This window comes from Ochotona curzoniae, unplaced genomic scaffold (assembly GCF_017591425.1).
Source record: "Ochotona curzoniae isolate NIBS_2020 unplaced genomic scaffold, NIBS_Ocur_1.0 scaffold_3208, whole genome shotgun sequence".
NCBI lineage: Eukaryota > Metazoa > Chordata > Mammalia > Lagomorpha > Ochotonidae > Ochotona > Ochotona curzoniae.
In genome coordinates, this window is record NW_024467106.1 from 52,895,487 (window position 1) to 52,920,180 (window position 24,694).

At 48.0% G+C, this 24,694-nt stretch overlaps 1 protein-coding gene across 3 annotated transcripts in view; it reads right to left on the reverse strand.

The window, feature by feature from the left end:
- Positions 1 to 24,694, reverse strand: part of DAPK1 (death associated protein kinase 1) — a 159,054-nt gene that overhangs the window by 25,013 nt on the left and 109,347 nt on the right. For all 3 annotated transcript variants that reach the window (XM_040963334.1, XM_040963332.1, XM_040963333.1), the window contains exons 4-17: positions 18,791 to 18,929; positions 17,288 to 17,417; positions 17,075 to 17,123; positions 16,961 to 16,987; positions 15,974 to 16,126; positions 15,149 to 15,194; positions 14,146 to 14,235; positions 12,996 to 13,088; positions 10,753 to 10,872; positions 10,067 to 10,165; positions 8,994 to 9,092; positions 7,733 to 7,831; positions 6,713 to 6,910; positions 4,704 to 4,901 (exon numbers count right to left, since the gene is read on the reverse strand). In XM_040963334.1, the coding sequence (XP_040819268.1) occupies positions 4,704 to 4,901; positions 6,713 to 6,910; positions 7,733 to 7,831; positions 8,994 to 9,092; positions 10,067 to 10,165; positions 10,753 to 10,872; positions 12,996 to 13,088; positions 14,146 to 14,235; positions 15,149 to 15,194; positions 15,974 to 16,126; positions 16,961 to 16,987; positions 17,075 to 17,123; positions 17,288 to 17,417; positions 18,791 to 18,929 (1,540 nt within the window). The remainder of the gene's footprint in view (positions 1 to 4,703; positions 4,902 to 6,712; positions 6,911 to 7,732; positions 7,832 to 8,993; positions 9,093 to 10,066; positions 10,166 to 10,752; positions 10,873 to 12,995; positions 13,089 to 14,145; positions 14,236 to 15,148; positions 15,195 to 15,973; positions 16,127 to 16,960; positions 16,988 to 17,074; positions 17,124 to 17,287; positions 17,418 to 18,790; positions 18,930 to 24,694) is intronic.

Consider the following 24,694-nt stretch of genomic DNA (forward strand, 5'->3'; position numbering starts at 1 on the left):
TGTGGCCATGTGGGGAGTGAGCCAAGATGAAAGAGTTCTTGCAGCTGCCTAAATAATAAATAAATCTCTGAAAATATTTATTTTCTTTCTATTTATGTGCATTTTTTTCAAGCAGTTTGGATAAGCAAAAACACACATACTTACTGAGTTGTTTGGACTGACCTACTTAATAAACAGAATTATTAGGTATTTCTTTCGCCTTAAGAGACCGAAAAAAAAAACCTGCAGAAACACAAAGGATGTTGTGAACTGGAAATGCTTCAGAATCTGTTTTCTGCTGTTTTACCTTCAATATTGGTTTGTGTTATGAACTTAACATGTACTCATTTGAAATTTAAAAAATAAACATACAGAAGGAAATATGGCAGAAGACAAGACTCTTCAGGGCCTGGCATTATGGGGCAGTGGTGAAATACTTTCCCATGCAGCTCCTATTTGTGGCCTGGGAAAGCAGTGGAGGACGGCCCAAGGCCCTGGGCTCCTGCACCTGCATGGGAGACCCGGAAGAAGCTCCTCGCTCCTGGCTTTGGATCGGCTCAGTCCAGCCATGGTGGCTACTTGGGGAGTGAACCAGTGAAAGATCTTCGCCTCTCCGTAAATCTAACCTGCCTTTCTAACTTTGTTTAAGACTTATTTATTTATTTTATTGGAAATGCAGATTTACAGAGAGAAGGGGAGACAGAAACATCTTCCATCCTCTGGCTGGAAGCTGCTCGTGTCCCGTATCAGAGCACTTGGCTGTAATCACGGCTCTGGCTCCTGACTCCAGATTCCTGCGTGTGCACATCCTGGAAGCCAGCAGTCATGCCTCAAGTAGTTGGGTCCCTGGCACTCACACAAGAGACCCAGATGAAGCTCCCACTTCCACAGTCAACCTTGATCCAGCCCTGGCCACTGTGGGCAGCTAAGGCATAAACCAGAGGACAAAAACTCTCTACTGGTCTCTGTCTCTCAAATACATTAAAAAAATTAGCGAAAATCCTTGAGCTCTTGTGAGAAGGAGATGAGGTTTTGGACACTGGCATTTATAAGAATAAATGTAAGGAAGTGATTGTTATGCTTACAGGGTGAGTGTAGTATTACAGTGTGATGAAAGGAAGGGACAAGGACACATCTGAGGGCTGGCCACCTGTAAGAACAAAACCCAAGGCTGCTCTCCTGCCGGCTTCCTTTTCTCACACTGCCCTCTCAAGGCCTCCCTCAGCACCCACACCTCGCCCACTCTTAGCTCTCAGTGGAAGCACAAAGCACCTGCCTCCTGCCTCCTGAACTGGCTCTGCACTCACCTCCATCTGCCAAAGCCCTTGCCAGTGTGAAGTCACCAGCTCTGGAAAGCTTTCTCTGACAGACCTTAGCGTCCGCAGTGCTGTCCCAAACAGGGGATGCTGCTCTGAGTGTGCACCTGTCCAGGGTAGCCTGCGGGCACAGCCACACAGTCACTCACTCCTGCACCCACAGCAGCTCTGCAGGCTGTGCAAAGTGCCAGGAAAGACACTGATGAATTCCTGATGGCTGCAGAGTTCTCTCCCATGCCCCTGAGGGGTGTGTGTGGGTGTGTGTGAGTGTGTGTGTGTCTCTTTGTTCTATTTCTCCTCTTGGCTGCAGCGTGGGTGTGTGTGTCTCTTTGTTCCTATGCCTCCTCTTGGCTCCAGCCCAGGCAGGAGCAAATGGCCAGAGACCATGCTCAAGGCTCCCTGCTCTCCCTGCTCTCCATCACAGCCTGGCTCAGCATTGGAGGAGCAGGAAGCTTCATGAAGTGCCTGTATGACTGCAATGAGTATGAGCGACAAGGCCCTGCTGGTCTGGTCACGACGGTCAGGATTTGATCGGTCACGTTGCCACCTCAAGAACACTATGGGAAAAGAGTGACCACCTGCCCGAGGGAGGTGGACATGCAATGCCACATCCACCAGAACAGCCTATCCTTGAGGGAGTCTGACCCTGGTGGTGCTTCTCTGGGAAGACAGTGCCTTCCTTAGACTTCCCCTCTTGGATGGTCCTCTAAAGCCTGCAGCACATCTTTCTATATCCCATCAACCTTTCCTTCATTTTCTTCTTTTCGTTTTAAAGGAGAGCAGAGTGCCAGTGTTATGGTATTGGGAGAGGAGGACCCTTTAAGAGGTGTGGTCCATAGTGCTGTGGCATAGCAAAATAAGCCTCACCTTTTGGTGCCAGCATCCCCTACGGGTGTCAGTTAAATTCCCTGCTGCTTCATTTCCTATCTAGCTCCCTACTTATGTGCCTGGGAAAGCAGCAGAGGACAGCTCAAGTCCTTGGGTCCCTGAAGCCACATGGGAGACCCAGCTGAAGCTCCTGGCTTCTGATAGGCTCAACTCTGGCCACTGTGGCCATTTGTGAAGTGAGCTAATGGATGAACAGTATCTGTCTCTCCTTCTCTGTGTAACTCTGCCTTTCAAGTAAAAATAAATAAATCTTAAAAAAAAAAAAAGCTCCAAAACAACAAAACCAGCCGGGGTCTGGTGGGAGATGTGGGCTACTGGGAGCACTACCCATGAAAGGATTAATGCCTGCGTCTTGCATTGGGTTAGATTTCACAGAGCTGGACTGTCCTGACACACATAGCTGGCTCAATCTTGAATCATCAGGTTCCAAAACTGGAAGCTCAAAACTACCTCTTTGCTTTCTAACACATACATCCCAGATAACCTGTGATGGCAACTGGAAACAGAACAAAGTGACCCCAAGCCTTGTGAAGAAGGCATGGAGACTCACAGAGTGCCCGCAGTGCTGTGTGCAGGGCACCACAGTGCAGTGTGCAACTAGCAGCACCTGCCTGAGCTCTGCCACTTCCACGAGGCCCAAACTGTAGCCCCGATGATCCGTGCTTCAGCCAAGCTCTACTCAAACCACGAAGTCATCCTATGTATGCACTCTACGCAGAGCTGCTGTGCTATCCAGCATAAAAAGGCAGGTTCAGGCAGCACGAATGAACCGCTATGGGCACGGGCAGGGAGACTCTTCCATGAAATAAGCCAGTTGGTCTTAATTGTGAAATCCTAAGGATCACTCGCCAGAGCCTTGAGAGCACTTAGCAAGTTCTCAGGCATGGGGTGAAGCCAGGAAGAACACTCCATTCCCTTCACAGAACAGGAACACCACGGCAGGAACACCATGAGATGCCTGACACCTCCCTGCCCCTGCTGCTGCCAGATGCTACCGCACACACAGGCTCCCTGTGCACACAGTAGGCTCACTGCACACCCCATAGGCTTGCTACACACGTACTAAACTTGCTGTGTGCATAATGGCCAAGTCTGAAGGCAGTCACACTTCTGGAAGCCACTTTGGATTCGATTAAATAATCTTAGAAGAAGAAAAGGCAAGGTCTTGATTCTTTTTAACACTGCATTTGGCTTTCTTCTTAAGCCAATTACACAATTGACTTGGCAAGATGAGAACGGAATAAACTAAGAGAGCCAATGGTGGCTAATGGCTAAGACACAGGAGATTGCTTCTTCTCAGCAAAATGTGAAGATTAATAATTTCAATTTCCACTAGGATTAATCAAATGATATGCAACAGGAACAATTTTTGTAGAAATATGATATTCTAGCTGTTGCAGATATTAATCTTTTTAATAAAATCCTGCTGGCACTGCGCATGCCATTTATTAACAAACACTTTGCCCAATCAAAAAATTAATTTCACTGGGACTCTGCCTTTAACCCAATCATAACAAAATATGCCCTATCCCCTAGGGCCATAGAGCTACATACACATAAACCCAGTTGTCCTATTTCTCTTGGCCAATAAAATTTAGATGGAACTCAGGAAAAGGGAAGAATGTAGCCAACTTCTAGAAGATATGAGATTTTAATAATGCAACTAACAGAACACAATGGATTATTTTAATCCTTAAGTCACACAAAAAATGAACACACTGGGGTTGGTGTGGTGGCATATCACACTAATTCTCTGTCTATAGTGCTGGCATCCCATGTGGATGCTGGTTTAAGTCCTGGCCACTCTACTTCTAATCCAGCTCTCTGCTTATAGCTGGGAAAGCAGCAGAGGATGACTCAAGTCCTTGAACACCTGAACCCTGAGGGAGACTCAGAAGTTCCTGGCTGCTGCCTCAGGACTGGCTCAGCTCCAGCCGTTGTGGTCATTTGGGGAGTGAACCAGGGAGGGGATGGACGAGGTCTCTCCACTCTCTCCTTTTCTCTGCATAACTTTGCCTTTCAAATGGAAATCTTAAAAAAAAAATAGCAGTCCTTTGGTCTTACCAAATGTGTTAGCATCAAAGAGAACTTTGAATCATAGAACTCTCAAGGGGGAAGCAAAGAAAGAACATAAGAACCACGATCAAATTACCATGTCATTATGGGTGCTCCTAAAGTTAGTGCTCCAAAACGATGCCTCAGCTTATACCGCGGGCTGATTCCTCGAGGAGCACATATGCATTAAATACACACATACACACCTCCGACAGACACTCTTAGGACGCCCAACATGGGAAGCCAGACCAAGCCTGATGTCCTATTTCCTGTCACTCTAGGAAATTATTCATAGCCACACATGAACAAAAGCAAAACAAAAGCAAAACAAAAGCAAAAGCAAAAGCAAAAGCAAAGCTGCCTGTGACTAGCGGCCCCTGGGAACCATGAAGAGGTGCCAGCAGAAAGGATGCCAAAAGCCAGCAGCAGGCGGGCAGACGACACAGTCCTGGCTCCACCCCTCACCTTGTTTGAGATGTCCAAGTGGCAGTTGGCTTCACAGAGGGCCACCACGATGGGCAGGTTGCCGTCTTTGCAGGCCACGTGGAGGGGGGTGTTGCCGTGCCTATCTTGGAAGTCCACCAGACAGCCGTGGCTGATGAGTGCCTTGATGACCTCCAGCTGACACCGCCTGACGGCCAGGTGCAGGGCAATGTGTCCATCCTGTGAATCAATGCCAGTGGCCATGAGTGCCATTCCCTTCCTGGAGGCCAGGGGCTTTCCACCTTCCCCGCCACCCCCGCGGCAGGTTTCACCAGCAACGAGTCTAGCACTGCAAAATCTAAAGGAGAACTAGACAGTCATAAACTTGGGCTAGGCTCTGTGCAGTGGTTCAGGTCCCAGCTGCTCCACGTCTGGCCAAGCCACCTGCTAGGCCGGCAGGGTGGATGATGGTTCCAATGCTTTCTTTTTTTCTTCTTCTGGCTCTCAAGCAAATGAAAATAGATATTTTAAAATCATAAACTTTATCCTGGTGGAGAAAGCTTTGTATTTTCCACTCTGGGTAATTGCAGCCTAATTTGTACTCTGATTAATTTAGGCTTGCGAAGTACAATCAGAAAAAAAAGGATTTCCCACTTCTCTATGTCTCTGGATTTATAGCATACAACTTTTCGTTGGGATCTTCAAGGGCCTAGCACTCAAAGCATTTTAAATACAGTTTAAAACACTTTCCCAGCTTTACTAACTTCCAAAGAAGACAGCCTATTATTATTATTGTTATTACTACTATGTTTTGTGTGTGTGTATGTGTGTGTGTGTGTGTGTGTGTGTCACACTAAGAGAAACTGAGAAACTGATGGGCAATAACGTGCTCCAGGACTGTTGTGGCAGAAGCAGCAGTGTGACCCACTGACCTCTCCATCTCACGGACAATCTGCCAGGGGATCCATTCCACACATCCCAACCTCCCTGGGGGACAGATGTGCTGTTTTACAATCTGGGCGGAAAGTTCTGAAACATTTCTCTAGGTCACCTGCTCTCAGCTTTCTCAGCCTAGGCAACTCCTGGTTACAGAGGATGTAACATGAGGGGCAAGGACACAGAGCAGCACCTGTGACTCTGACCCATCAAATGCCAGTAGCAAGCCCACCCCTGGCTGTGTCAACAACAACAAAAACATGTTGGTGGCTCTGATCCAATGTCTCTGGGTTATTTTAAAATTGCCCTAAGCTGAGAACAAATTGCTCTGTGCCCACAAGATTCTTCCCAGGAAGTTCCTACACTGCTTGTAGTGTCTCAGGCCCAATTGCCTACTAGGGGGCTTCAAAATATAATGTAACAATGGAATTCAAGGTGAGGATTTGAGGCCAAAATTTTTTGAAACACATACACGGTGCCCTCATAACTCGCCTTTTCTATGAATTGAGTGCTACCACACAAGGGGTCTTTGAAAAGCTCACGCAAAATGCATGTCATTTTCTTATCTTCTCACACTATCTCCCATTCCATTTTCCATGAACTTAGCAATGTCACAATCTTGTTTTAAGTTCACAGTAAAAAAAAAATTCGTGCTGAATTTGCTTTACTGAAAAAAGGTACCAGTTGTTCTAAAATTGAAACAGTCATGCAGTTAGAGTGGACATTGCCTTTGACAAGAGAGCAGGTGATGGAAGTAAACAAACCAGCTACTTCTTTACCTAAAAACTAACAGGGCATTGTCCATTTTGCTCCTCAGTGAGGGCTCTCTTCAATTCAGCGGTCATCACCGTCTCTGCTTCAAAGCTTAAAAAGACAAGACACTGAACGACATTTCACCAACTTGGAAATTTTGATCCAAGCAACAAATGGATATTAAATAGTAAAGAGGACCTAGGGAACAGTAGAGATGCTTTGGAACAGCGAAGGTTAAGGATGAGTGCGACTTCCTGCATTCAAGTTGTCATCTAAAGCAAACACACCGCGTCACCCTGTCGTCCCCCTAGCTGCCCTCCTGTCCACCTTTCAGAAAGCAGGACCGTGACCCTGTAACGCACCTTGTCCGAGGCGTTCAGGTCGGCTCCGTGCTCAGCCAGACACTCCACGATGTCGTGGTAGCCCCTGGCCGACGCTGTCAGCAGGGGCGTCTCGCCTTCACGGTTCTTGATGTTCACATCACAGCCAGCTTCGCAAAGGGCTCTGGCCACCGGGTGGTAGCCGTGCCAGGCAGCACAGTGCAAGGGGGTTTCCTCTTCCTGGCCATGGAGGAGCAGGGGGAAGATGTCCCAACCAGGGGGAAGAAAGATGCATAAGGCACAGTGAGCGTCTTCGGTGAGTGCCATAGCACAGTCGGGTCACAGGAGCAGCAAAGCCCCTAGTGGCCCCTTGGGCACACACTAACCTACCACATCTGCCTGTGAGGGGCCACTGCCATGAATGTGGACTCTGAAACCTGAGTGTGGTGGCTCAAACCCCGGCTCCACTCCCTCCAGGGACTGGGTGAGCTTGGGCAAGTGATGGAAGCTTGCTCCACCTCAGTTTCCTCATCTGAACCATGAGCATGATCAGCAGCCCACCACTGAGCACTGGCCAGAGGCTTAAATGAAACAAGTGCTGAGGGTCTGCTCTGGTTTGAATATGGTTTGTCAATTAATCCCCACCAGGTGACATCAGGAGGTGCAACTGGAGGTGGCTCCTCCAACACAAAAAGTGATTCGGGTCCCACCCCTGTGGCTGCGTTAGTCCACTCATGGGGTTTATAGGTCATTATAGGAGAGTCTGTTATCAAAGCTGGCTTGGTCTCTTGAATACTTCCTGTCTGCCATGCTTTGGGAATCCAGCGTGAAAGAAGGACATAACCAGATACAGCTTCTAAACTGCAGAACAGAACTGTGAACCCAAATAAACCTCTCTTTATTTACAGCTGACCCAACCTGTGGTCCTGCGCCATTATAACAGGAAATGTGTGAAGGCAGACCTGCTCCTTGCCTTAGCACCTGCTGCACGTAGTCCTGTGGGGTACCTTCCAAAAGGCCCAGAAGTACCACTGGGCTGGGACGTCAGCTCCCATGACACACCTTGTCCTGGATATCGGGGTTGGAGCCGAAGCTGCACAGTAGCTGAACCACATCAGCATGACCATAGCGAGCTGCCACGTGAAGCGCCGTCTCTCCAGACTGCAAGAAAGGTGGAGCCGGAAATTCAGGGCCACCCCTTGGGAGCAGGGAGGGGATGAGGTCCCCTCCCAACATTCCCACCCTGTTTGGGTGACTGGATCCAAGACCTGGGGTATCAGCTAGTGTTGAATTTACCCAAGGGGCTCATCCAGTTAGTGATAACCCCTTCCCCCAATACACACCCCCTCACAGAGAAGGCTTTCTCTGCCCATCATTTCTAGGCCCAGCATTCTTCATATCCATGATTTAGTTTTCAAACATAGAACGCCTTTTTAGATGGCAGGTCTATCACACAGCAGCTACTGAAATATTGTTTTGTTGATCCACAAATTTCTCATTTCCTTGCCTGACCAAGCTTAGAAATGTGTTGTTGACATCTGAGATTTTAAAGACCATCCTTATTTGCCCATACAAATAACTCCCAGTGCATTGGTCTAACAGGTGCAACTCCTTTAAGATTTTTATTAAGAGCTGTCAAAATAAAAAGCCAGGATAAACTCATTACAAGGAGACCAAACAAGATATTTTACTGCCATCTGCCAGAAGACTGCCCTAAGAAGCGTGTTTGGCTGGGAACACCGCACTTCAGGCAGGGAGCAGTGCACCAGCAATGCAGTGTGGGTGGCAGTCCTGACTAAACACGACAAATTAGTGATGTACACTGCACTAAATAATGAATGAGAAGGTGGAATCCCAGGTTCAGGTTCCAGCCCTGCCCAGCAAAGCACACAACTGTTGCACAGACAGAATGAAACATGCAGATGGGAAAGTAAGGGCCCTGAGGAAAGCAGCAACGCGCCCCCTGGAGCCTGACTCTACAGCTCCACGCACTAACTCCTGAACCTTCCAGTGCCATGGATGCTAAGGTCATCCTCATCGGCCACTTTGGAGAGGATGAGAACGAGACAGATTTGCTTCAAAGCGCAGAGTTCAGTCCTCAAGAACTGTGTCCATGTTACGGGGAAGAGAAGTCACTTGCAGACCGCGGCAACTATCCAGCAGATTTAACAGCAGACCAAGCCACAGGCAAAATGAAACCTATAGCTTACATTTTTTTGCAGGAGGATTTGGTTCCTGAAACATTATTTTTTTGGGTGCTGATACTCAAACACATGAAGGTACTCCTTCCTCCTCTCCTCCCAGCCAGAGAAAATGGCCTTACCTTGTCTTTAACATCCAGCGGGCATCGATTCTCATTGAGAAACTTCAAGGTATCCACGTGGCCGTGCCGAGAGGCCCAGTAGATGGCGTTGGATCCACCCTGCAGGACAACCAAGCTGGAATGAGCTTGGCAGGGAGTGATCCCAACACGGGCATCCCTCAGAACTAGTGTATGTACCTTCTGTGAGCTGACAACCCACAAAGTGCTACCAGCTTTGAGAAAACCCAGTTAGGTACAGCTGGGTGAAGGGTAGCAGAGGATTCTGTACTATCTGCAATTCTTTTTTAGTAAATCTAAAATTATTTCAAAATAAAAAACACTTCCATGTTTATTAAATTCCCATCTTAGCTTCTCCTTAGATTTACCCTGGAGAGTTGGCTCTCAGCATTTGTGGGGAATTGGTTCCAGGTTCACCATGGACGACAAAATCCAAGGATGCTCAAGTCCCTTCTGCAAAGTGGCAAAGTGTTTACATATCTCCTGGATGCTTTAAACAATCTCTGGATGACATGCAAAATCCAGCACAATATAAATGCTAATGACAAGGAGAGCACCTGGAATCCACAGTTGGTAGCACCGTGGATATAGAAGCCACGGGAGGAGAAGAAGCACTGAATGCTCACAGGCCAGAGCCAGTCCCTCCACTGGTCTACTAAAGATCTACGGAATCAGGTAACCAGGCCATCACTATCACTGCCAGCTGTCACTCAATTCTGAATAGCAGTTCTAATGCGAGCAACACCGCAACACGTGGCTGCCCTAATAAACACAGATATGCATTTCTGATGACGTTAACTAGACATTCAGTACTGGTGAGTAAACAGCAGCAGCAAGGAATAATGTCAGGGGCAGAAAGAAAAGCTGATGTGGAACAAAATGCCAAGCAGAAGATAAATGTTTGCCTTGTCACTGTGAGACGGTCTTGGTCTAATCAAACAAGCCGACTTCTTTAGCAGAAGCAGAGAAAAGAATTAAGAAAACTTTGCTTTTGGGGGGGCTGTTATTTTTAAGAATATGACACATTAGTTAATGCTTAAAAAAATAACTGATTTGTGCTCAATCAGAATTATGACCTTATCTTGGACATCGATTCTTGAGCCTCTTTTAATGAGCAACTGCAGAATCTGAATATTCCCGCAGCCGGCAGCGATGAGGAGTGGAGGTGTCCCATGCTGGAATGGACAAGGAGAAAAAAAAAGGACAAATTTTTAGGTTATGAAGGGAAAGCCTCAGTGACCAGGACAGCCCCCACATCTCCTCAAGTCTCAACAGACAGAGCCACTGCTGTGCAACAGGAAAAGAAGAATAGGAAGGCCACAATAACCTTCCTCTGTTGGATTCCTGATCAAGGGTGACAAGGTCACCTGCAGGACAAGTAGATGGAATGCTTCAAGGTTAGAGGTATAACAGGACAATGAAGGGAGGGCCCCAATTCACAGGAATCACGTCTGCTACTCAGATCACCACGCCATGAGTGGGGAACCTTTTGTTCTGCCAAGGGCCATTTTGATGTCATCATTCACAAGCCCCAGAAGGTTAACAGGCTGTAGATTTATTCCATTGCCTTGGCAGGGACAGACCAAATGATTTCATGGGCTGGAGGTTCCCATCTCTGCAAGTGATGCCCCTACACAGCAGCAAGTGTCCAGTTGGCAGAGAGATTGGAGAAGAACAGGGGGATCTTTCCACCTTGGACATGGAGGTGTCCAGTCACGGTCCATTCCCACACCACCACCCTCGCCAGCGAACAGAATCAGACCTTGTTGGGTTGGTTGACATCATAGTTGGACAAGGAGCCCAGAAGATGCTGCAGGCCTGGGACATTGTCATCATTAATGGCATGGATGATGGCCTTCATCACAAAAGAATCTTCCTCATCCTTGGGGAGAGAACAGATAGAGTTGGTCTGCTTGCCAGAACCCTTTTAGCAGCATAAGAGAAACCAATGTCCACTGGTTGCAAAGGGGCATGCGGAGGAAAGCGTTGAGCTCTCCAGTCTACAACGCTGTGAAGGGCACAGGAAGGACTTGACTGTCTCAGCCACCACCCCCTACTGGTTACCTCGGGTTTCAGTGTCCCTACATTACCACCTACACTGCAATGGCTTCTGAGATTCAGGTTTCATACAATGAGAGGTCAAATAAAACCTCCTATTGAAACTTAGGAACCTGCCAAAATACAGTCCTAGAAATCCCTGAAGGAAATCTCAGGTGTGATGCATCGAACCAAAGAAATGACACAGCTGAACGAGACATTCTAAATTGGCTATTTTTTGAATGACAGAATTGTTTTGTTTCAATCACTTGAATTTCTTCCTTCTCTATGTTTGAAGAAATATGGAAAGAGTCTCAGAAACTGGGTCACACTTCTAAAAATTAAATTGTAAATGTGTGAAAGTATAAAGATAAGGGCCAGAAAAAAATAAAATGGAAGTATTTACAATTATAAAGAAAAAAATAACCGGAGTATCAAACTGCAAATTAAATCTGTGACTTTGCCAATGTGTCAAAGTTTTCTTACAACATATTTCCTAAATATGCTGCTTTAAAAGCAAGACATCCTAAACAAAATATTTGGACTTCCGGAAGCATGGCTACTGGCATTTCCAATGTGGAAAGCAAATATGCAAAGCTGGACCTGTATTCTGGTGGAAAAAGGGAAGAAATGGTTTTCTGACTTCTTCTTTTTCCTCTTCTGGAGATATGAAGCCAAGCCAACCCCATGCAGGTATCATGACATTTATATACAACACATGGGTAAGAATGCCATGGGCTTTGCTTTTGTGTCTTATTTTAAATAGATGAATAAGATACATCCTCTCAAGGGTCAAAGGTAACAGCAATGAGGAGAGAGGTAGGAATAAAGCAGGTGGTCACAGCACCCGCTATAAAATGCAAAATTCAGAGCTGATGAGGGACCTTGGGCTCAGAGAAGGGATCTGCCTGCTATGACTTCTCAGCCGCCTCCCTCCCTCGCCCTGACCTTGCCATGTGCTTCCCCAGTGGATTACTCAGGATGACTACAATGTGCAATCCTGAAGGATTCTCATTACCTTTCTTGCAAACCTAGTTTTTCTAACTTCTCTCTAGTTCCACTGTATCCCAACCAATGAATTCCTGGGTCCAGCTTTTTCCTAATTTGGATTTCTCCCACCTAATTTTTGTAAACATCTATCTCTTTCAACTCAGTGGCACATCAGTTGATTTACTGCTCAGGAGAGAATGAGAAAACAGAGAGTTGGCTTACGCTGGCCTGCGCCCTTGCAGTCTGGGATCCCGCCCAGGAAATGCCAGCGATTCAGTTACAGGCTGGGGAGTTCCCACGGAACTGCCTTCCCCAGAGCACCACAACTCCAGGGACCACAGGGGGAAAAGTCCTGTCAAATCAGGGACTCAGGTCTATCTAAAGAGCTCATCAGCACTTAGGTTTCCATTTGGATTTGGGCAAAAACCTAGAGACTTATTCTCCAGGGTCTGAAGGAATCCACACAGTGTCAAACAAGCAAATGTGTTGTCTTCTGTTCTACCGTGAGACACTCAAATTTTCCTGATTTTTGGTATCTTGTAGCAATGTGGTGAGTAGGAGAGAGTTTGTAGTGAAAGGGTCAAAGTGGGCCGCCCACCCCGTTCATGCTATTGTCACCCATGATTCTTCTATGTGGCAACAGAACCCTCTCATTTTAGTTCATGCAAATGAGAAGCAGCACTTTCCCAGTAGTTAACCTCTTTTTCATCAAAGCTTGTGCGCAATGTGCACGTGGTGGAGGCAGTGGAGCTAGTGTGTATAGAGTGAGATTGTGCCAGTTCAAATCAAAGAAAGGAAACAAGCAACAGGATATAGCAAATCAGGAGCCCTAACCCGGTCCTGCCAGCGGAGATCGCACGGTCCTCCCTTCCCGGTGAGTTTGGGTTTTCCAAGTTGCTGAGCAAACAGAACAGCGTCAACATTGAGGAATCCCAGTACCCAGAAGCAGGCCCCTGAAAGGCCCTTGGGTTTGCTTACCAGAGTATCATCGCTTCTGGCAACACTCATGTTACTTCTGGACAGGAACGACCTGGATAATCTTTGGCACAGTGATATCAGGCGAACGGATTGCTTTGGGGAGAAAAAGGAAAAAGCAGGACAGAAGGGAGCAAGATTACGGGACCACAGTCAGGTCAGGGCAATGGACATGGTCTTCCAGACCAGGGCCACTGCTAACAGAGGCATTCTCCAGGGTGGACAGCCCCTGTGTCGGGCACCACAGGGATTTAGGGAGTAGCTCTACAGCGGTGTCCCTCCACAGACCAGGCAGACAGGGCCCTCCACTCAAAGCACTGGACAGGATGCCCCATAGACCATCTCTACCCACAAGGATGACCGTCTTACCCTAAGAAAGCCCTTTCAGGTTTCCCTTTGGAGAAGAGCGGTCAGTGGAGACCCACTCTGTCTCCTTGCACCCACAGGAGCTTCCACATGAGACGATGGCATCAGCAGAGCACACATCAGCAGAGCTGAAACCCAACAGGTGGGGTCCCTGATTCTACAGGGCAAACACCTCTGCTTTCACTCCTTAAGGCAGAAGCAACTGCTAAACTGTGTGTGTGTGTGTTTGAGAGAGACACCTGGTGTTCTCTCTTCATTTTAAGCCTTATGACACCCCAAACTTAAAGAGTATGAAAATGAGGTACACAGCTAGCCCAGTGCTGGGGAGTCATGACATACCCCGACTCAGGAGTTGGGCCTGACAGTGGTCACAGAAAACTAACCTCTGTCCGCCTTTACCCTAAATTTCAATTTGCTGAGCGATGGCTGGGATGTCCTGTAGAGTCACATCCCATCCACAGGGGGCCCATACCAGCCCCTCCCATCCATGCTCGGGCAGGGTGATTCCCAGAACCACAACCCAAGGGACATATTTATTTAAAATGCATGTTGTTCCATTCAGATGGAATCTTATGGGAAAGGCTTTGATTTTTTTTAAAGCAAAATCATATATAGAAACAGCACAGTTTCTTCCTGTCTTTGTAACAGGGTAAGTACAGAGACGGCAGGGAAATTCACACAGGGACAATGTTTTCCCGTGGGCAGCATCAGAAGCCAGCAGCCCTGAGCAGACAGAGCGGAGCAGAGGAGGCAGCAGTGTGGAGCCCACTCCGCCCAACAAGCTTACTTTCCACTTCTTCCGCGCTGCAAACTTTTTGAATTTCTCCATGTTGACTGCTGATGCTTTCCGACTGAGAGCCTGCTGCGTATCTTTCGGCTGAAAAAGAAGTGCAGAGCTTTCAAATGATAGAAATGTGTGCCCTGAGAATGTGCAGGCTCCATGACTTCAAGCTGAGACTATCAGATTCCTCAACCTTCATCCTTTTAAGATTTATTTATTTATTTTGAAAGAATTAGGGCAGGGAGAGAGGGAAGAAAAAAGAGAATCTTCCATTGCTGGTTCACTTCTCAGATGGCTGCAATGGCTAGGGCTGGGCCAGGCCCAAGGCAGAGCCAGGAGCTTCTTCCAGGTCCTTCTTCCATATGGAGGCAGTGGTCCATGTGCTTGAGCCATCTGCTGCCACTTTCACAGGTGCATTAGCAGGGAAATGGAGCAGCCCTAATTCTAACTGGCAGCCATATGGGGTGCTGCCACAGCAGAGGGCAGCTTCACTTGCAACCCCACAGTGCCGACCCCAGCCCTTTTTGTTTTTACAGTCCTTAACCCAAGTGCCAAAGGACCCAGGCAAGTAACACAACGGTGCTGTGCACAGGGGTTCCCACCTCCCGGCGCAAGGAATGTGTGCCACCATCCTAGGCCATGCAGGATGAGTGCTCTGTGACTGCCCCCTTCAGATTCCTAAGAAGGACTTGCAAAAGCAGATCTGATACTCACATACCGGAAATCCACTCAAAGTTTTAAAAAATTATTTAGCTGGGCCAACAGTGCTAACATCAAACCAAACAGGTTAAGTAGAGCTGACATTCTGTGATCCTGCCCCATGATACATTCTTGCTCTTTTTTTTTTTACCTCTGGGATCCTTAGGGACACTGTGTCGGTTTGTCTTAAAATAGGACTTTACCATTAACCCCAACACACCAATTAGGGCCTATGACTTGCATGTCTCGGGGATGAATGCATGCCAGGATGTTCCAAACCATCTGAACAGCACCCTACCAGGCAACTCACCTTAATCCAGGGGTGTTGCAGACTGTCTTGAATGGTCATTCTCTTCCTGTGCCAGGGGAGAGGAAGGGAGAGAATGACATTGACGCGGTGACCACAAGCAAGTGAACACTGAGTGAGAGCGCCAGCTCAGCCCGCCTAACAGACACCCGGAAGGAGGCAGTGTCCCAGGAAAACCAAATGTGATGCTGGGTGTTGGTGACAACCTCATCACAGCTGCGGGCACCGGCTGGAGGGGTTCAAAGTGTCCTGCTATGATACGAGGACAGCGTGCTCCCTCCAGAACACTGTGTTGAAGTTTAAAGCTCATTGTGAGGTGTTAGGAGACTACACACTTAATCTGATGATGACAGTCAAGGTTTTCAGGAAATGATCCTGATTAGATGCAGTCCTGACTAAGATGTTCTTTTGGAGGAAAAGTGAGAGACCAGGTTGTGTAGGTGTGCTGCCTGCCTGGTTTGCGTGCGCACGCACACACATGCGTGCACACACACGCCTGCTATGATGAGGCTTTCCGTCATGATGTGATGCAGTCAGGGAGGCCTTCCCCAGAGCTGTTGCTATCCTGTCTGGACATTTAGCCTCCAAAGCCAGAGCTTCATAAACCTTGTTATTAGTTAGTCAGCCTCTGGCATCATGTTATCATAACAGAAAATGGACAAATACCAGCATTGAGTATATTCAGAAATTCTTCAAGCGGCATGCATCCCTCTGGCGGGAGGCATGGCCAGGATGTGACACACACAGCCCTTGTGGGCACAGAACAGGTGCCCGCCCCTGATCAGCGAAGGCTATGGCAAACCCCTCCCAGGAACGACAGGCACTCACTTTGGATCTTTGACCAGAAGTCTCCTTATGAAGTCTTTGGCAAGTGCACTGGTGTTACTGAAGTATTCCTCCTCAAACTCGTAGTTGACAGCAGACACATTGGCTAATGTTTCTTGCTTAGTGTCTCCAAGAAATGGGGAGGCCCCACTGAGCCTGCCGAAAACAAAGAGGTCACAGAACATAAAGGATCACCCAGTAGGCTCTCCTGCTGCCGCTTCTGTCACACCTAGTCAGTGTGTGGATAAGACTCAGGGCTGCGTCCAGGGCGGCCATTCCACAACTCCATCACATCTCAAGGAACACTCCACTGCCCTGAAGAGAAACCTCAGATGCGGAAGGGCATTTAGTCTAGCAGTTAAGATGCTGTGTAGGCTGCCTGCATCCTTAATCAGAGTGCCTGGGTTCGGGTTTCAGCTCTGCTTTCCATTCTAGAACCCTGCCAGGATGTACCCTAGGAGGTCACGGCTCAAATACTTGGGTCCCTGTCACACTGACTGGGGAGGCACACACTGAGTTCTGATCTCCTGGCTGTGGTTAAAGCCCAGGCATGGCTTTCGCAGTCATTTGAGGAACAAATCAGTGAATGGGACCAGTCTGTCTCCCCCTTTTTCTCTCTGCTTATCTTTATCTTTTCTTCTCTCTTTGCCTTTCAAATAAATAAGGCACATAAATGCAGAGGCTTTATTTCAACAGTTAATTCAGAACAGCATCCTGAGGTTTGCAAAACCCATGCTTCCCATTTCCTCGGCTGTGATGGATAGCCAGGCTTTCTTTCATCGATTTTGTCTTTTTTCTGATGACTCATTTTAAATTTGGAGATGAGGTTAAATTGGTATAAACTCAGCGTGTTTTGGGGGTGTAAAATGAATCCATTTATATAAAAAGTGTGCATAAACTGGAGAGATCAACACTGCACATTTAATGGTTAATTAAACCTGAGGGCTGGTAGGGAAGGACAAAAAGTGAGCTGTGGACTTTGATACTTACAGAATATAGGTTATTACCCCGATACTCCTAGACACAAAAACAGAATAAAAGAACATGTCAGAAGAAAAGTAACATCAATGAGAACAACAGCAGCCCCAGGGCCATGCTCCTTACCACATATCTGCCTCGAGACCCAGAGGTTCATAGTTGACTATCTCAGGAGCTAAGAGGAAATGAACACTCACTCAGAAGGCAAAGGAAGCGATCCCAACTCTATCTCAGATGAGCCCCCAACCCCCATCCCTGTAACATGAGCCAAGGAAGCCAAGGAAAAGATTGCCAGCACTTTCAGCAGGCAGATGTGACCCCAGGAGCCAAGCCACTCACCAACGAATTCTGGAGTCCCAAATATGTTCTTGAACTCATTGCCAAAGTCAATTTTATGGGCCAGTCCGAAGTCAATGATTTTGATTCGAGGTTTGGGGACATTTCTATCCAAAAGCATTATGTTTTCCGGCTAAGACAATAAACAGAGAGAGAATGGTATGATGCCAGGATGACACAAGAGCAGTTCTTTCTTTCTCCCTAAAAAATAAATCACTCAGTGACTGGTGCACAGTGGTGTCAGCATCAGTTCGAGTCCCAACTATTCTACTTCTGATCCATCTCCCTGCTAAGGTTCCCAGGAAAGCAGCAGCAGATGGCCCAAAGGCTTAATTTCCTGCCACCCACGTGGGAGACCCAGATGGTGTTCTGTTCTCCAGGCTCCAGTCTGGTCCAGCACCTCCTGCTGCAGATGTGTGGAGATGGAAGAAACAGATGGAGAGACTCTCTTTCCCTTTGCCATTGCACCTGTCACTTTCTATTGCCAGTAAATAACTGGAATAAATCTTAAAAAACAAGAATCCACTCAAAACAAAGGGAACAAGGTAGCTGAAAGGCAGTACCAGGAGAGACAGATGCCTTAGTTCAGGTTCTCCAGAAGTAGGCCTGCGTTCAGGGGTTCCTACGCAAGTGGTAGCTGGGGAGGGGGAGGCAGAAAACAGAAGGACGCTGTAACAGGGGTTTTTTCAAGGTGGGGTGACTCAGCGTAGGCCTGCTGGGGAACTCAGGGGTGGAGGAAGAAACAGCACTCAGAGTTAGTCTGATGTAGGCACCAGGGGTGGGGGTCTCTCTAACCCCTCGCCCCATCCCGTCCTCCATCCCTGGGAACTACCCTGGGCAATTTATTCCCTGAGCCATGGGCGTGTGCGTTGGGCAGGTGGGTACGAGTGAACGTTTGCTGGGAGATCCAAGCAGGTGCAACAAATCCTCCCCACCTGGAAGTGGCACCCTGTGTCACAGTTTCTCACTGTTCCAAACTGACCTTAAACCTTACCTGGCATTTTTTGTATGTCCTCTTTGAGTCTTCCTTTTCCCCAAAGATTCTCCCCACCCCACCCTGCTCTCCCTCCTGGGATGTTGCACATGGACACAATCTTTCATCTCCCACAGTCCTCAGCCAGCAAGGCCGAGAGTCGGCCACAGCTAGGACCAGGAATGCAGGCCAGTGCATCAAGAAAGGAGTGCAGGGCACAGGGGTCTTTCCACCCCAACACAGCCAGAGCCAGGTAGATGGACCCGGGTTGGCCATAGGCCAGGGCAGGCTGCCACAGCCCTAGGAACCAAGGGCAGCTCCCTTGTTTAGAGACCTGGCCAACAATACCCCTATTCCTTCGGTAAGGATTTCATAGCAGAGTCTTTACGCTTACGTCTTGACCGCAGGTGTATGTGAGGTCTGATTACACACGCCTGGCTTTTACCTTGGTAATCCTGCTTTCTAATTATACACATGCAGGAAACAGGAAAGATATATCTTTTAGAGGCCTCTGCTTCAACCTGACAACATACCTTAAGATCAAAGTGAGCGATCTGGAGTGAGTGGAGGTAGTAAACACCATTCAGGATTTGCTTGAGAAATTCAGTAGCTTCCTCTTCAGTCAAAGATTCCTTTTCAGCTAGGAAGTCAAACAGCTCACCACCTGCAACACTGAAAACCCAGACGCAGAGGTTACTGATATCATCCCGACAGGATTTCTAGCACATCGCTTCCTCCCTCAACTAGAGAAGACGTGGGCAGCCCAGCCTGAGGATGGTCATCAAGGCTTCAAGCACAAACACAATATCTGGTCCTATAGGGACCTTGCTTTGTGCTTATAATTTTGTAACTTGTTCAGTATTTACTGAGCACAACACTTACATGTTTATAACAATCACATTTAATAACAAATTTAACAAATACCCTCATTCAGAAGAAACATTGTGCACAAAATTTAAATACATGCAGTTGTTTGGGGCTTTATTTTGTCACCTGGCCAGCAGTCTGTGGGGGCAGCACTCAATCCCCCACTCGCAGCTGCCCACCACCGTGCTCCTCCCATTTCCAACACAGCCCAAGGCACACAGCAGGTGCACTAAACTTGTCTCAAGTGGAAGAATGCACGGACTCCCCTAAAAACTCAATGGTGGTGATTAACGGCAAGTAACAGGGAACTTCTACAGTAAGAATTTTCGTAAGTTCATCTCTATCAACTTTACATTCATAGCAACACTATATAATGATTATTAGACACTCTCAGCCCTGGCAGAAACAGCCTGGCCTTCCTTCCATGGGCACCATGGAGCACGAGGCCAGCCAGCGAGTCTTGGAGCCCAGGCAGCCTGTGGTGCACCAATCCTCGCCCCCGCCACCCCACCACTAACCCTGGGTTACTGGTCTCCCTGCTCTGTAACCACTCTTGCTCTGAGGGTGGAAGGTGGGAGGAAGACACTGCCAGCCTACGTCCTCCCTTCCTCCTCTTGCTTCTCAGGCACACAATGCCCAGCCTCAGAGCTTCTCCTTACTCCAGGTGAAACCTTTGTGTATCTCCTATTACTTTTAACATGAACAACAGGGGCAGAGGGACTCCTCTGGCTACAGAGGAAAATGATGGGAGACGGCAAGGCTACACCCAGGAGGATGTCCCATGGCCGGTTTGCTTCTCCCGCCCTCTGGATTGTATGTTCTCTTGGTGTGTCCTCGCCCTTTAAGGCGGAGGGCTGTGTGGTGTGGATGGCCCTGAAGTCGGCAGATCAGGTCCAAATCCTCACTGTGCCATGTGCTGGCCTGTGACTGGAAGACCAGTAAACAGGAGCTTGAGAGCTACTCCTTTGGGGGTGATAAGGATGGAAGAGATAGGAGTAAAATAGGGCAAGTCCGAAGCGGGGCAGGAGGTCCAGTGAGTGGGCACCAGAGCTACAGTAACGGAAGTGAATGCCACCTGGCACTAGCCCTCTTGTCCACTGATGGACCCTACACCGTCACTTCCCAGAGAGCATGTGTGAGCCACATGCATGACACTGGTGATACTGGAGATAGCATGCAGTGTGTCCCTGGGCAGGCTGGTTCTGCTCCAGTGCCACACACTAACCAGCTGACCCTAATGTGGCATTAGGGCATCCTTGTGCACTGCCTGCTTGCCTTCCTCCTTTAGGAGGTGACACTGATGGTACCACCTTGAGGATCCAGGAAGGCCACTTGACCAAATAGACACAGCAGAAGTAACACTCTGCCAACTCCAGTGTGATTCTTCACAGTCCAACAGGGGAACCACAATGATCTCCAAGCCACATGGTGAATTCAGGGATAGAGACCAAGGGGCACTGCACAAGGAAGGCATCTTGGAAGCAAACACTGTATTCTGGCCCAGACCTATCCAGGCCATGCAGAGGTCAGGCACCGTGCCTCAGACTCCTTCCTAGAGCTCATAGGCACAAAGGAACACTCATTTGAAAGCAGTATGGGAGACACTGAGTCACCACTCATGTCTTCCTGTGATGAAGCACCAAGTGTTCCTGCTGCTGGGGATGGCTCTGCAGGTGGCCCTTGGCCTTCCCGGCTCCAGCTCTCACCTTTCCCAGGAAGCCCACATCCAAATCACTCAGCAAAGCTTCAGCATGATTACAAACAACGCCCATTCCACTGAGCCAGAACACATCATCCGTGCCCTGAAGGTCCTGTGTCCAAACACCCTTCCTCAGAATACTTACTGCTTTTGCCATGACCTTCTGTTTATAAAATCTTTTGTGATGAAACAAAGAGTTAAAATGAGATAGTTTCGGCAATCATTTAAAAATTAGCCTGTTTTGTACCCCCGCCCCAATCACAGGTGGTAGAAAGTGAGTTGCTCCTTTCCCCGCCACACAGGCACTTGCACATAAATGCTGAGAACCAGGAAGTAGACGCTGATGAGGTTGCTGAACAGCAGAATAATGTCAACAAGGACATTAATCAAAATCTTGCTGCTTTCTTCAATGTTCCAAATTCCACAGAGAAGGTGATAGAAGGAGATAAGTGACCTGCAGCAGCTGGAGAAAGCAAGCTTATTTAACCTCCTTTATTTATTAGGTCTCTGCATCAGCGTTTCAAATCACAGAGCAATCACCGAGCCTGTGTGAAGGGATTGCCAGTAACCATCTGTTGTTCTTACCAAGAAGGCAGAAAATACAAAGGCCCCTTCTCCTCTCCTAACGTAGCTGTTAACAGAATATATTAGGACACCTAAAGCTGCAGGAACAATGTGGCATTAGAGAAGGCCAGGACCTGGTGCAGTGGCCTAGTGGCTCAACTACTCGCCTTTAACACGCTGGGATCCCATATGGGCGCCGGTTCTAATTTCGGCAGCCCTGCTTCCCATCCAGCTCCCTGCTTGTGGCCTGAGAAAGCAGTTGAAGATGGTCCAAGGCCTTGGGGCCCTGCAGCCGCATGGGAGACCTGCAAGAGATTTCTGGCTCCAGGTTTTGGATTTGCGCAGCTCTGGCCACTGCACTCACTTGGGGAGTGAAATATCAGATGGAAGATTTTCCTCTCTGTCTCTCCTCCTCTCTGTTTATCTGACTTTGCAATAAAAATAAATAAATATATAAAAAAAATCAGGGGGTCCTGGGCTTTGTTCTGGACCAGCTCTGGTCCACACCAGAACTGCAGAGGATTCCTGGGGGCTGACACGCGACTACTGACGCGGTCCATTTCCAGAGAAGAATTGGAGAAGGAATACAGATCGTGGGTCACTACTTGGAGCAGAGCCACCCCGTCTGTGACACCTACACAAGACTCCGAGTGAGAGAGAAATCAATCCTATAATGGAGAGCCACCGAGACTTTGTGGTTATTTGCTCTGTTTGAAATCGTACAGCAGTGTGTAATAATATAATCCATTTAGGAACAAATGAGGAGTCCATTGCTGAGGGCAGGGGGTTAAGCTGCCATTGGTGATAGGTTATCAGAGCACTGGCTGGAGTCCTGCCTGTTCTGCTTCTGATCAAGCTCCATGCTAATGCACTTGGGAAAGCAGTGGAGGATGACCCGAGCAGGTGGGAACCTGCACCCACATGGGAGACCCTGGGAAAGCAGTGGAGCATTGCCCAAGCAGCTGGGAACCTGTGCTCCAGGACACAAGTGCTACAAGTGGCATTCATTTCACCAATGAGGGATTCAGAAAGAGCTGGCTGGGTAGTAAGGGCGCAGGGCCTGCCAAGGGGCTGCAACCAGACAGTTGTTAAAGATAACAGGAAGAGAACCCTGGATCACATGGTAATTCTCCTTCATGCAACTACCTGATGAGGTGGTTTGTGTACCTCAAGTCTCTGTATGTTGCCTCCATTTAAGCCAGCTGGGCTTCCGGATAACACAGTAGACAGTTCCCACACTAGCTCAGGACTCCAGTCAAGTATGCTTGCAGGTCAAGCTGCCTCCAAGTCAAGCAGCATCCAAAGTGAGCCACAAGACTGCAGGGACTCAGAGGAAGCAGACTGGCATCCACCTCTAGACGGAGGAAACTTGAAGAGTCTAGACAGAGACTCAGGACAGGAAATAATACCAAAGACAACTCTGGAATGTGAAACATGCTGTGATGGAGGAAATGCAAATGTGCACCTTATTTCATTTTAAATGTGTATTTAAAAGAGTGTAGGGGATAGGATTGCCAGATATTAGCTTGCCAGTGCTATACTGACAAAGACCACAAATCGGCTCACTTGAATTTATTCCCTCTAAGACCAAAACGAAGGTGTAGGCAGAGCCTGTGACACCTGCTGGCCTGCTGGAGAATCCATTCCTGCTGCTCCTTGCTTCTGTGGTTTGCGGCAATCCAAGGTACTGCCTGGTTTGGAGAGGACTGTCCTCATGTACAGTGTCTACACGCACCATTCCAGTGTCCAATCGCTCCTTTTGAGGGAACCTCTGTTTACACTGTGCCGGGGGCCGCGTGGTGACTGCATTTTAGCTTGATTGTATCTGTGAAGATGGTACTTCCAATTCAGACACAATCTGACATCCTGAAGTTCAGGATGCCAGCACCGCTTCTGCAGGAAGTGGGTATCTAACCCACCCTGTCATGGGTAGTCGCTCCTCACCAGTGAGCAACACCACAGTACAGGATGCTAACTGTACAGTACAGGATGCTAACTGTACAGTACAGGATGCTAACTCAGAAGAGAGAAAGGAATGAAAGCAAGGGGATAGTCACCCTTGGATGTTATTTCTTAGTCCTTCTTTAGAATTCTGTTATGAAGGATGGTTCTATTCATGCAGCTACAGAAGTGTTAAACTCAGATCAGGGTGGAAATGTTCACCAAGCCCTGCCACCTGGACTTGGGTAGCTTCCCCAAGCATTTTGGGACGTGTCTTCCTTTAAACACATCCACCTGGCGTCCACAGCATGAAAGCTGAGTGGGGAGACTCAGGTATCTCTTGGTTTTGCTTCTCAATAAACTGAAAAGCAAAGCTCAGTGCTTCACTGCTCCTCTGTGTTGCTTGCTCCTTCCCGCTACCGTAGGGGAAGACTGGGAGGGTTTTTCCAGCCTCACCTCTCACACTCTAATTTAAATTCCTGGGTAACCAGGGACCTAGGCAGGCAAACATGAAATGTCATGCATTCCATTTTGCATTTGTGAAACCCACGGGAAACATACCCAGGGACCTGAGAATGCCGGGCTTTGCTGTTCCACAGTGATGCCAGATACACAGCATCAACATGACTCCATATCTTAAAAGTCTTCTGAATAAGTCCCGTTCCACTGAATCAAAAAGACAAGTTGTACCTGAAAATACATTTCTGTCTGTTTTCAACTCAAAATCAAGTTGCAGTTCTGAGGATTTCCAGAGAATCTCATGGAAAAACACACTTAGCACTCAAATTTCATGGGTGGTGGTTGAGTGGGCACATGGGGGTCAGGAGAGGAGGAGTGGAAAGCTGATTTTGAATCAGACAAAAACAGGTCAATAATATATATAATATATATTTCACTACTTGGTAATATGAACAATCTTTCATATGTTTATCAGCCATTGGTATCGGTAGCTAGAAACCGGCTATGCTGGGGGAATTTACACAACAGATACAGGCAAACCTAAAGAGGCAGCTGTTTTAGTATTGGCTAGACCACCACAACCCTCCAATGTCTCAGCCACAGTGATCCGTGGCAGGATCTTCCACTGAGAGCTATTCCTGCCGATGGAAAACTCCAGTTGGACAATTAACCAGGAACAGGTGTCATGGTATGTTAAGCTACCCCTGGAAAGCTCATGTCCCAGAATGGAGTATCTGATTCAAATCCTGGCTACTGGGCCCAGCAGCGTGGCCTAGCGGCTGAGGTTCAAATCCTGGCTACTTTACTTCCAACCAGCCGCTTGCTGATGGGCCTGGGAAGCAGCACATGATGGCTCAGGTACTTGAGTCCCTGCCACTCGCATCGCACACCTGGACTGAATTGCTGG